The 13,392-nt window shown below is 47.0% G+C and overlaps 1 protein-coding gene across 1 annotated transcript in view; it reads right to left on the reverse strand.

Moving 5' to 3' along the window:
* Positions 1-13,392, reverse strand: part of LOC139056010 (zinc finger protein 260-like) — a 35,800-nt gene that overhangs the window by 22,306 nt on the left and 102 nt on the right. The window contains exon 1 of the mRNA XM_070533775.1: positions 10,938-13,392. This exon is cut by the window's right edge and continues 102 nt beyond it. Coding sequence (XP_070389876.1) covers positions 10,940-12,619 — 1,680 coding nt within the window. The 5' untranslated portion in view covers positions 12,620-13,392 and the 3' untranslated portion in view covers positions 10,938-10,939. The remainder of the gene's footprint in view (positions 1-10,937) is intronic.

The following is a 13,392-nucleotide window of genomic DNA, read 5'->3' on the forward strand; positions in this document are numbered from 1 at the left end:
TATGCGTTAAAATAAGCTGTGAGGGCTAGCATAGAATCCTCATCTAGGTTGCGAAGCATTTTATTAGTAACATTATCAGGTCCCGGGGCCGAGTTAGGGCACAGTGCAAGGATGGCTTCAAGTAGCTCTGCTGCTTGTATAGGCACGTCCAGGTGGTCGTTAGTGGGGCCAGTGTATGCTGGAGCGGGTGTAGTAGGTTGAGGCCCTGTGTATCGGTCTATCAGCTCTTGAAGAACTTGTGCGACCGTGCCCGGATGGGTGTGAACGATTTTTGCAAGTTGTGCTGTTGAGTGTTCTTGCTTTTGGCCGGATCAAGGAGGCAACGGAGGATATTCCACGTTTTGGGCAGGTTCGGTTGCCACTTCATGCTGTCGCATGTGCTGTGCCGATTTTGACGAGTAAGTTGTTGTGCATAGTTTTCGATGTTAAGGGTGATAGAGCTAATACGTTTCCTGAGCTTTCGGTTGAGCTTGTTTTTGTATCTGCGTAGCAGACTGGCGAGGGCTTCCCACATATGCAGTAACTTGCTATCTGCCTCCTGCAGATTGGCTTCCTCAGGCACCAATTTAGTTGCCTCGCTCACGTCTTGCAGCAAGGATGCGACCCAATCTTCAAAAGGCGGTTGGGTACCGGAGAAAGAGGTGAGAGCTCTGGCCTGCCGGAAAGCGTCCCAGTTCGTTATGCAGAGTTGACGGCACTTACTTTTGCAAGAGCATCCTGCTGCGACATGGTGCCCCAGAGTCATCACCGACAGGGGAACGGCCTTTACAGCAGAGCTAACCCAAGTCATTCTGCAATACAGCCAGACAAGCGAAAGGAGGACAACTGCGTACCACCGGCAGAATAATGGTCTCGTGGAGCGCCTGAACAAGACCCTCGCCAACATGCTATCCATGAACGTCGACGTCAAGCACAAGACATGGGATGCCGTCCTGCCGTACATAATGTTCGCTTACACCACGGCGGTGCAAGAAACAAAACGGATCACCCCGTTCAGGCTGGTTTACGGCAGGAACCCGACGACGACTCTCGATGCCATACTGCCGCACGTCACCGACGAAGAGAATCTTGACGTCGCCACCTATCTCCAGCGCGCCGAAGAAGCCCAACAGCTACCAGCAGCGTACCGACAGCCAACACTACAACCTCCGACGACGCTACGTCGAGTGCAAGTCCGGTGACCGTGTGGGTTTGGAACCCTATACGGAAATGAGGACAAAGTGAGAAACTATTGCATCACTATTCTGGACCGTACAAGATCATCCAACGTATTGGTGCACTGGGCTATGAGGTCGTGCCGGACGCCATTTCGCTATCACAGCAGTGCCACTCACGACCTGAAATAGTCCACGTTGTGCGACTCGAGCCGTACTACCAGCACTAATGAACTTTGGTTCTTTTCGTTTTGTTACTTTTAATAAGCATCTTTTTGTGCTTCGCTCTCTTATATTTGTAGAATCGGGACGATGCTTTTTTTAAGAGGGGGTAATGACGCGTGTACATCTTTATCTTTATCGGGCTACCACGTTTCACTGCCTAACAAATGTCATTGCACAGTACAGGATGCGCCTCCATGTATAGAAAGTTTCTGGAATGTTATCAATGGTTTCATCCGCTGTCTGTAACCGAACCTTGTCTAATCTGATTGTATGTATGCGCAACGCGAATAATGTAGAACTTTGTGGAAGGCACCCGAGTCTCGGCAGTTACTCTGGAACATTCGACGACTGATGTATAAAAGCCGACGTGCTTGACCCGCTGATCTGATTTTCGACCATTGCAGACTGTGTTCGCTGCTGTTGCCATTCTTTGAGTATAGCGTGTTTTTTGAGGGCACAAGTTCACCCAATAAAATGCTAGTTTTGTCATTCCCAGTATTGCTGCTTTCCTCACAGTCACTACTACACGACAATATTGAATGTGGAGAGGCACAAAGTGAAGGAGAAAAGAATGAACTGGCACTGCATGCTAACGTTTCAGCCATATGGTCTTGTGGCCTACAAACCCTACACTAAGCTGCATGACATGCATGTCCGTGGTTGTAGTTATGACCATAGTTGTATGTGACAAATTACATGTAAATAATTGTTTGCTATCTCTGCAATTTATCGATTATTTACTCGGTAATGCCCACTGTAATTCAATTACACCTTTCAGTGACCAGTTACATGTAGCCAGTTACTTTATTGACAAAAGCTGCAACAGGCGACACAACTTTGAGAACCTGAATTTGGCAGGAAAACTACAGTCAAATGCCTGTGTTCGTGCCATGCAGTAGCCTCACGGATGTGCATATGTTCAGACAGGATAAGATGGGAGCTCAGTATTTGTTTCCTTATCTTAAGAGCGCTCCACCAGATGTTGGCCGACGAAGTGAACTGGTGCTAGTATGTCTCGATAGCGACGGCCACTTATGACGTTAATGCCAGGAAATCACGTACGGACGAATTTTTCACCATTTTACTAGACCAATTGGGAGCACCTTCTTCAAGTCCGAACAACAATGAAGCACTGCACTTCATACAGGACCCAGACACTGAGCACAACTATCTTGTGCACAAGATGTGTGTACGTTACACCCCAACCCCCCTTCTGCAAGCATGTCGAGCAAGTTTTCAAGGCTCCCTGAGATGGCTTGGACAAATTTTGCAGATGCTTACGGTACAGCTAAAGTAAAGCATTAGCCCCCCCTATTTAAGTGAGGCATCTTAAATTAAGAGAGCTACAGACGATTACAAGTTACCCTCCTCCCTAGCCATGCTTTCCCTCCTCAAATAGTTCATCAGTTCCTGTCTGCCACGCACTGCTGTTCAAGCCCACTGCAGCTTTGGCAGGCCCGATTCTTGCATTGTATTATACTCAAGTCATCAATAAGGTATTATTATTAAGTGATCAGGGCTAAGTTGCACTGGCTCTGCATCACAAAGCAACATTGTGTCGCCTACTTCCGGTTGTCCTGGAGCCAGTGGTCGAGGCCTCTTCAACTTCGCTAGCCACCTGGCGGTCTATCCCCACCCCTCGCGAGAGCTATCCAAGCAGCATGCATTGCAAGCATTCTGCTGCAGCGCTGATGCTACGTCTGGTATTCCGGTAACCGCAGGCAAGCTGGGTGCTTTGGCAGATGGGCAGAGGCGTAAACTAAAGCACCTCCATACTACTACTGCTGTCATGAAGGGGCTTTAGCGTAAACGTGCGCGGCCTGTACGCTGTAGCCACCTGGTGGCACAGAGCTACTATTGGTATAACCAAGCGTAAAACATCTTGAAAATTTAAAAAGACGTGTTCGTGATTGCACTCCTGCCGAAAATCTACACCAGCAGCAAAGCAGAATACACTCAGTTACTGCTATATCAGCTGCTCCGTGTTTGTCTGAGCCACCAGGTGGCTGCACCATGCAGGCAGTTCACATTTGCGCCTCTGCTAATCCAGTAAAATGCCCAGACCGCTTGCGCTTGCATTCACCCGAATACATGACACGCTAGAACTCTATTATGGTAACAATCCTCCAGCGTGAAGTAATGGCCCCAAACGCATAGCGACAGTCCAATACGCTGCAGCCACTCCACTCGTCTGCTGCCTTGCAGAGGAATGCGATGTCACAGCTTGACACATTGCCAATTTTTATGTTTGCAGCCTACAGTGCAACAAGGGCAAGCTATGGTGCTCGTGAGAAGGTAGCTCGAGACCAACACTGACCGCACAGCTCGTGGCAACACTGAGCACGTAACACAAGCAGGCGGCACTTGCCATGTGCCTGAAGTGCTTGAGTGTAGCGATAAATTGTTGTGTATTCTCTTTCTGTTGCTTCTTTTATATAGAAACAAATTAACCAACATTCCAACTTATTTCTGCAACTTATTTGTGAGCCCACACATCATTCCGCAACTTCTGTCAATATTCTTGATCTTATCCCAACCAATACCTCTTACCTTTGTTCCAATATTGAACACTTAGAAGGCCTTTCTGATCATTCTATAATCACTGAAAATGTGAACATCATACCTTATAAAAAATCCACTTGCAATAAACAAATCAAGTGCTACAACCGTGCTAACTTTGGCGAATTGAATGCCGAGTTGACAGTTTTTGCTGAGACCTTTGTGCGCGATTTCTCAACACAATCAGTGGAGATCAAGTGGAACTTGTTCAGAGACAAGCTTACTGCTCTCATCGATAGATTCATACCCACCATCACTACACCGTGCATGAACACCGCACCTTGGTTTAATAGACATCTCTCTCACCTTAACAATTTAAAAAAAATGCTTTTACAGACAGGCCAAGAAAGACAGGCAATTAGGTTCCTGGCAACGCTACAAAGCGTGCGAGAGCGAATATCAGTCAGCGTTGTTATTTACTCGTCACCATTTCTTCACCCATGACTTGCCGTCAATGTTAACAAAAAAACATGTGTAAATTCTGGCCGACAATAAACCCTTTGAATAATCCTGCCCTTAGTTTAACCAATGCTGAAGGAGGCAGTGTTCCTGTTGCTCAATGTGCCCAAATTCTCAATAACGTATTCACAGCAGTTTTCACCTTAGAAGAGGGCTCTGTAGCTTCTATTACTATGAATTATTCTAATACCTTAATGTCCGAAATAATTATTAATGACAATGGTACCTTATCTTTACTAAGGAAACTGAAACCCTCATCAGCATCTGATTGCCTTGGTTTTAATAACAAAATACTCAACAATTCATCTGAAGGTATTCATCTATCTTGTCTGCTATTTTTATGCAGTCTCTTTCATCTGGTTCAGTTCCACGTGACTGGCGGTTGGCCAAGGTTGCACCAATATTCAAATCTGGCAATCATTCATCACCACTCAATGACCCATTTCACACTAACTAGCCCGGTTCGTAAACTCCTTGAACATGTGATTAAATCACAAGTAATTAACCATTTAGAAGAACGCAACATCATCTTTAAATACCAACATGGCTTCTGTAAAGGCTACTCATGTGAAACGGAACTTACTTTCACGATTCATTCACGATCTGCATTCATCTGTTGATGCTAGTATTCAAGTCGGCTCTGTATTTCTAAATTTTTCCAAAGGTTTCGATAGGGTACAATCGGTTATAAAGCAAATTAACACCGCTAAATATTCACCCTCTTGTTATTGCATGGGTTAAAGATTTTCTCTCTTGCAGGTATCAGTTCACCACTGTTAATATAATTCATCCTTCAGCCAAGTACATTCCGGCGTCCCACAAGGGAGCACGCTTGGCCCTTTATTTTTTCTGATATTTATTAATGGTTTACCTAACTCCATTTCTTCCCAAATCAGACTTTTCACTGATGATTGTGTAATTTACAATATTTATAACGATGATCGCTTAGCCCTACAATCTGACCTCGATCCAGTAACAGCATGGTGCTCTGCCTGGCTCATGCAACTGAAGCTTTCGAAAACAAAATTTGTCTTACTAACCAGCAGTTTCGAACCGAAACTGCATATACCTTAAATAATGCTACAGTCAAATTGGTAACTACACATAAGTACCTGGGTCTTCACATTCATACAGACCTAACATGGAGCCACCATGTTAAACTTATTCTTGCACCCACTAATCGGTCATTAGGGCCGGTATTTTGTAGCGATGCCTTTTCCGATTCTATGCCTTTCAGGCTTTTCGCGCTTGGCCACTGGTCAGAGCGACGGTCTGCCCACATTATCAACGCGATCAGGCGGCCGTGTGTGGTGGATGATAAGAATAGCATGGAATAAGGCATAAGGCATCACTACAAAATAGCGGCCTAGGTCTCCTAAAACATAACTTCAAGCATGCTCCTTCTCACCTCAGATTACGGGCCTTCTGTACACTAATTAGGCCTAAAAGTGAATGTGCTTCGGCTATTTGGGAACCTCATCAAGCATATTTAATAAGTAACATTGAACCATTGTAGAACCTCATAGAACTGCACAGTTTGTTTTATTTACTCTGATTACTCACGTCATACCAGAATCGCAGCATTAAAGAAATGCGCAAGCCTGCAAGAACCATGTCACCATCGAAAAGCTACATGTTTATCACTTTTTCATAAGCTGTGTCGTCACTCAACCTTTCATAATGACTTTTTCATTTGCCTTCTTCCATCTTTGACCAATGCAACCATCCGTATAAAGTTCAGCGCTTGTCATGTGGCACATTTAACTACGCACTTTCTTTCATACCACGCACCATAACTGACTGGAATGCACTGCCTCCATGTGTTGCTACTGCCACTGATCCCAATAAGTTTTGCAATCTGTTGTGTGCCTTAACTACTGCTTGACATGATGCATATATTACTACCTCATGTTTGAACTGTTTCTTTTTACTTTGTATTTTCAATAATGTAGATCTTGTTGTTTCAATTCATTTTATGCTGTTTGGAAGATGTATAACTGGTATAATATTTTACTACTGCCCTGTTCATGTTATTGCTTATATTGTTTTTCTTTGTGCTTGCCGGAATTACCAGTATTTGGTACTTGTATTCTAATGTCAAATTACATGTGCTCAATTTTTTTTTTCAGTGATCTTGTGGTACATTCTATTTTTTTATTAATTGCCTGTACCCGCCGCCCCTATGTAATACCCTCAGCCATGAGGGCCTTCTGGGGTATTTTGTATTTTTTTTAAATTACAAACATTTGTTCCGCATAAAGTTGAAAAAATCTGATAGCTTGCCCAACTGATGTCACTTGGGCAAACGCATCAATTGGGATGGGGTGGCTGAAAATTCAAGGGAGCGGCACCACTGCAATCGGTAGCGGTGGACATTTTTAAAACCATATAATAAATTACTCGCTTTACTTCGAGCACTTAAACTTGTCATTTAACGATCAGAAGGAACTACCCTAACGATTCGGTATGTTTGCACAAGATTATCAAAATCATTTCAAGGTCCCTATAAGTCTCATTGCTGCTGTCATCACAAAACAAAACAAAACAAAAAATCCTGGCAGAACCAATTTTCGGCTTATGTCTTTGTAAATGATAGCTAGGAAGATTACTGGTGAAATTTTTGAAAAGCAATTGTTAGTAAAGATAAGCAATGCGTGAAGGGCTGCAGAGGATGCACTGAAATTGCCAGGCGAGCTCGGACATTCTGTTTAGTATACCTGCGCAAATTAATAAATGCCCAGAGGACTGTAACATAGAAGTAATTGATTAGCTTTTAGTAACTCCAAGTACTTTCGTGGGGAAGTGGTGGGTAACTTTAATTAATTTTTTTTTGTTTTTTTTTAGAATACAATTTTTTTTTCTCTTTTTTCTTTTTTAGATGTACAATTCATCAAGGATCACATTGCAGAAAAAAATGTTCCTATATAGTTTCGTATCACAACAAATGTAGCCCTGACGTAGCACCTGTGAAACCAAAACTGAAAGCAGCTGTCTTGTGTGAAACCTAAAAGTGCCCAAATTCTGCAGTCTTTTTTTTTGTTGTTGTTTTGTTATCTCGCATTGATATCATGTGTAAACAAGTAAAAAAGCTCGAAGGGTATTTTCAGCACGTTTGTAGCTTTAACAAAAATAAATTCTCGCATAGGGGACATGGCACGTTTGAAACACGTTGACATTCTGGAGGTTTTTTTGCAGACGTCAAAGGAGCAGCGGATTGTCTTGCTTAGCAGTGTTTACATGCTGTCGTCTTCTCTTTCATACTGGTAGCCACAGTATAGGGAAGTTCACAGCAGAGAGGTGAGAAAACAAATGTTCTCGGGTAATTAACACACACATGTCACAGTGCGCTGCAGACCCAGCGTCACAGTACTGAGGCTGCAAAACAAGCTAGAAAAAGAATATGAGGTGCCACACAAACAAAAGCAGGCAAGAACAAGACTTAGGATGAGATAATGTTACAAATAACGGGAATTTTAAATCTCCCGAATGTATTTTCTACACAATGCAGTCCTTTGAAAACATTTCGGTCGATTTTCTCAAAACCTTCATTTTTTTTTTACAATTATTCTGCGTACAAGCATACCTCATTTATTAACAAAGATTTTTTAGTGAAACATTGCACACTTGTTTCTCGCATTGTAGGGTGTGCAATGAACCATAGTACATAAAATTGTGCAAATAAGTATTGATATGGCTCCCTTTTACAGCAAGGCATGTCAAGTGGAAAAGCTGGGACTTGGCCTCGTACCTTAACGTGTACAAGTCTGGTAACTACATGCAACCATCACTTCCAATTTCTGCAATGTAATGAAGCCTGCTCAAAACACCCTATGCCCAAATGCCACGATCCATTTGGCATGCAGTTCAAACTGTTTAAACATAACAAGTTCAAACTGGTCAATTTAAAAGACTACACATTTGCACATTAGAGACCTAGGCTCCGTAGCATGATTACAGTCATCACTTACATAATAAAGAAACGTGAAAAAAAACTGCAGGTCCCAGTGCCCTTATCTGTTCGTATGCTCCATATAGTTTCCATTTTGCCCTCGTACTTCTGTCAGCTCACACTTCCAGAAAACACCCTGCCCTTCATCCATCTACACCCGTTGTGGGCTGACCTCCGATCATTTTCTTTTTGCACGCAATCTATGCATAGCTTGCACCAACGTCACAGCTAGGAATCATGGGATAGCTACCTGCTATTGCTATGATAAATTCAACACCGACTGACCACTTCTGAAGGTATACTGAAAATGCCAGTTGAAGTTCGTACACTTCTTTAATTCACTGTGGTTACCTACGCAGTTGTAAGGCCCTCCAACCACAGTGACAGTAAAGCAAGGAAGGAGTAATGAACTCAAACTTCTTTCGTTTTAGCCTGCCGAAGGTAGTCAAAAAGCAATGAAAGCGCATGATATCTCTATGCACAAGACAGCACAGCTTGTAGCTGAGCCGAATAGGACAAACCATCCGAATTTTGATGCAGTGAGCTTCACCGCGCAAGTTAGCGGTGCAAGCTTCATACCACCATAATGAACTGCATCACAACGCCCATAAAAAGTCCCCACAAGTCAGGAGACACGTCAATCTTTGAAGCACTTGAGGTGGATTTTAATACAGCATGGGGTACACTTTCAGCATATTTGCAGGGAGACCGTCTAACCTTTTCAAGAATACTCATCCAAATTGGGCTCCAACCCTTCGAACGAGCCACAGCACCCCGCACAAAAGTTCTATGCATCACAAACGGCAAGAAGTGAATGGCCGCAGTAGAGGTGCCTGTACAGAATGTGGAGAGCTGTGTACTCACGTGGATTAAGCTCCATTGACCAATGATGAAACAGTAGCTCACAAGACATTGCACATGATGTGCTCATTAAGTTTAATTCAAGAGAAGCTTCAGCATACCACTCCTATAGAATGAACAAGAAGGGGAAATGACAGGCCCGGTTTTTCTTAGTGCTTTTCTGCACTAACAGAAGTGATCTACCTTCCTGGAGCCATTTCGGTGAGAGGCTCTTCACCTATGTGCTCTTAAATTAGTATAAGGTTCCAGCAACTTGTAGACATTCATCTGCTTCTTCGAGGGTAGCAAAGTTGGCTGAGAACATAACATAGCTAACTATGTCACTGTGAGTTATCTTTAAGAAAACACCGACATTGACAGTCAATTGCGTGCACTCCCGATATTGTGTGCGGCAATATTTTTCTCATAGCTTGAATGCATTGATTTGATCAGTTGTGAGTATTGCTCATGAAAGCACTGCACACGCGAAGTTTGTGGCATTTCGAGTGAAAGGCTGAGAAGCTTGCGCCACACCGCCATTGCCACTTTACCGCTGCCACTGTGGTCATGGCTGTCACAGTGGTTCATAAACATGACCAACGCACAAACAAACCAGCATGTGATGTCACATACAAGCTACATACAGGAATACCAACTTCCAATAGGAATTCAAGCACAGAAATATACAAGCATGTGCTTAAAGACATGCATGTTTGTCAATTTGGTGGAAGTTGCCCTTGCTTACAATGATGTACACTTGCCCACAAAATATTGTGGGGCATGTGACCACGTGGCTATGCTCCGCAGAGCACCGGTGCAGATGCCACGGCCACGCATAAAAGCAAATCTACGTGGGTGCATTACTGCCCAGTGGCATGGCTTTTTGTCATCTGCGCCTTTATTTAGGCCTGCCAAGCCTGCGTCTTAGTGCAGGGAATTTTGCTTTCAGTAGTATATCACCCTTGCAGCCAGCCAATCTTGAGATAGTGCTTCACATGGAAACTGATGGCGGTTTCACCACCTGAAGTCCAGTACAATGTGCCATTGGCTCCAGCAAGCATGTCCATCAGCACGCCCAAGCATTGTAGCCTATGACACGAAGCCATGAATCTGGAATCGCAACACCTGTGCAGGTTTACTACAATGCATGGCTGCGGCACCTGCACTGGTGCTTTGCAAACTCACAAGCCTCGCAATATTTTGTGGCCAACTGCATGTCAGGAAAGGTAGGCATACAGCACTAGGCACTGCTTGTAAATTGCCAAGACAAGCCCATATGCACCATTCATTCCCAGAGGGAGACACAGGACACAAATCTATGCAAGCAATGGTCACAACCAGCTGTTGAGAGACAAAGGGAGAAGTAATGGTGAAAATCAAATAAAATTGTCAGGTTTAATGTCTCAAAGCATCAGACGAGCTATGATATGCAACAGTAGGAGCAAGTGCTCGATTAATTCAGATTACCTGACTTAACATGCACCCAAGCCTAAGTACTCAAGGGTTTTTGCATTCGGCTCATATTTAAATGTGACCGCCACGCCAGGATTCAAACCAACTAGAGCTTAGCGGCACATTGCAATAGCCACTGCTGCGAGTTAAGTAATGGGGACAATATTGGTCTAATAATCAGACAGAAAAAAAAGCAACTTTACAAATGTGTTGGCAAGTCTTTTTTTTCTTGCCAACAAGAAATCATAGGAAATACCAATAAACAGCTGGCTGCAACCACCAGACACTGCACCACTCACCCTCAGAGGGCAGAGAGGACGGCTCCTCCAGGCACGACGACGGTGGGCTTGTCTCCCCCGGCCGGGGGTGCGCCACCAAGGGCGCACATGGCCGAGGAGCCGCTGCTGGGTCCGGCCCCCTGTGGCGGGGGTGGAGCCGCCGCCCCGCTAGGCAACATGCCCTTCAGGCCCCCCATGCTCTGGATGCTAGCCTGGATGTTGGTCAGGCTGCGCGGTGGCACCATGGTGGGCGGCGGGGAACCGGGCGACGAGGCCTGGCCAGGCTGCTGCTGCTGCTGACCGGGCTGCTGCTGCTGCTGCTGTGCCTGAGCCTGCGCTTGGGCCTGTGCCTGCGCCTGCTGCTGCTGGGCCTGCGCCTGGGCGGCTTGTGCCGCCTGGGACGTGCCCAGAGCCAGGTGGCTCGGCCCCAGCGTCAGGTGGCTGGGATGGTTCCCCGCTGGTCCCGTGGCGCCGTTCTTGGGCACGTGGGTGGCCATGTGACATTCGAGGCTTGACTTCATTACGAACGACTTGCCGCACATGCCGCAGAAGTAGGGCTTGTCGAGGGACGGCGGACGCAGATGAATCTTCATGTGGGTCTTCATATTGCCCTTCTGGGTAAACCCCTTGCCACAGATTTGGCAGGTGTGAAGCTTCTCGCCCGAGTGGGAACGCATGTGAGTCTTCATATTGCCCTTCTGGGTGAACCCCTTGCCGCAGACCTCGCAGGCGTACGGCTTGCGGCCCATGTGGCTGTTCATGTGGTACTCGAGGCTGAGCTTCTGCGAGAAGCTCTTGTGGCACACCTCGCAGGCAAAGGGCTTGACGCCCTCGTGGGCCATCACGTGGGTCTTGAGGTTGCCCTTGAGGGTGAACCGCTTGCCGCACACCTCGCACGCATACGGCTTTTCCCCGTAGTGGGTCGCCAAATGAGTCTTCATATTGCCCTTCTGGGTGAATCCGCGCCCGCAGATCTCGCAGCGGAACGGCCGGGCCCCCGTGTGCGAGTTCATGTGTGTCTTGAGGTTGCCCTTCTGCGTGAACCGCTTGCCGCACACCTCGCACCCAAATGGCTTTTCGCCCAGGTGCAGCGTGTGGTGGTAGTCCAAGCTCGACCTCTGAGTGAATCCCTTGCCGCACACGTCGCAGTTGTACGGTTTCTCACCAGAATGACAGTACATATGACTCTTCAGATTCCCTTTCTGCGTGAAGACTCTTCCACATATTTCGCACGGAAACTCGCCCCGCTTGGCGGGCGCCTTGGGCTGTGGCTGAGCGGCTGCGGAGTGGGGCTGGGGGCCCGGCGGCGGTGGCGGACCCCCCGTCTGCTGCTGCTGCTGAGGTGGCGGCGGGCCCGGTTGCTGCTGCTGCTGCTGCTGCTGGTGCGGCACCGGGCTGCTCTGCGTGCTCACGCTGTGCACGCTGTTCGCCGCAGCCGCGGCGGCGGCGGCCGCGGCGGCCGCGGCCGAGACCGCGTGTGTGCCGCTGTGGTGGGCGCCGGCGCCGCCGGCGTTGGCCACGCAGAGCGCGTTCGGAGGGGGTCCCGGGGCGGACGATGCATTGGCGCTGTTCTCCCTGGGGCCGGTCTCGCCGTACAGCATAGACTCCTTCTCCAAATTGTAGAAGTTGAACAGCCGGTGGGCTGACGTGAAGAGCGGGATCTGGGTGGGCAGCCCCGATGAGAAACCGAAGGTTGGGTCCATTGTTTACATCTTGCCGCGAACGGCTACTCGAGCGACGGCCCCGGCCCGGCCGAGACAAAGGGCGAGCGGCCGCTGAGCGACTCGGCGGCTGGCAAAGTCCACGAAGAGGGCCGCCCGGGCGCTACTGGGCCTTCCATCAACCCCGGCGCGGCCAGAGCCTCACCAGAAATCGTCCATGGAGCGCCGTTTGAAAAAAGGGCGCCCCGAATGCGACGCGATCAAACAAACAAATTTCAAGCGGAAACAATAAAAAGAACCTGCTCATTTCGCTGGGCCTCCCGACGATCCGCCGCTCTCCCTGCACCACCGGCGTCCGAGATGGCCCGGGGATGCCCAGAAATAACTTCGGGCAGACCCGTTACCCCTAAAAATTTGCCCTAATGCTGTCAGCTGTCAAGAAAGGAAAGCCGAATGGAGCCTGGAAAAAATGGCCTTCTGGTGGCCGAAAGCAAACACATACAAAAAGAAAAAAACATACCCAATTTTTTTCCACCACTCTTTGCCACCTGATCGGGATGGCCACAAAACTCGCCTAGCGCGAGCTTAGGCGGCTCGCACACGCGTTAAAGGCCAATAATTACTTTTTTGTATTTTTTCGAAAAAGAAAAAAAAAAACGAAGGTGGTCCGTTAAAAAACAAGATGGCTCACTGCCGCTGGCTTCTTTTTTTAGGGCTCCTACTTCATCATGCGCAGCACTTGGACGCTCCTCGGGCTCTCCATCACTTCCTTCGCTTTGAATGAAGTTTCGCGCTGGACTCGTGCAAAGACAAAA

This window comes from Dermacentor albipictus, chromosome 2, assembly GCF_038994185.2.
Source record: "Dermacentor albipictus isolate Rhodes 1998 colony chromosome 2, USDA_Dalb.pri_finalv2, whole genome shotgun sequence".
NCBI lineage: Eukaryota > Metazoa > Arthropoda > Arachnida > Ixodida > Ixodidae > Dermacentor > Dermacentor albipictus.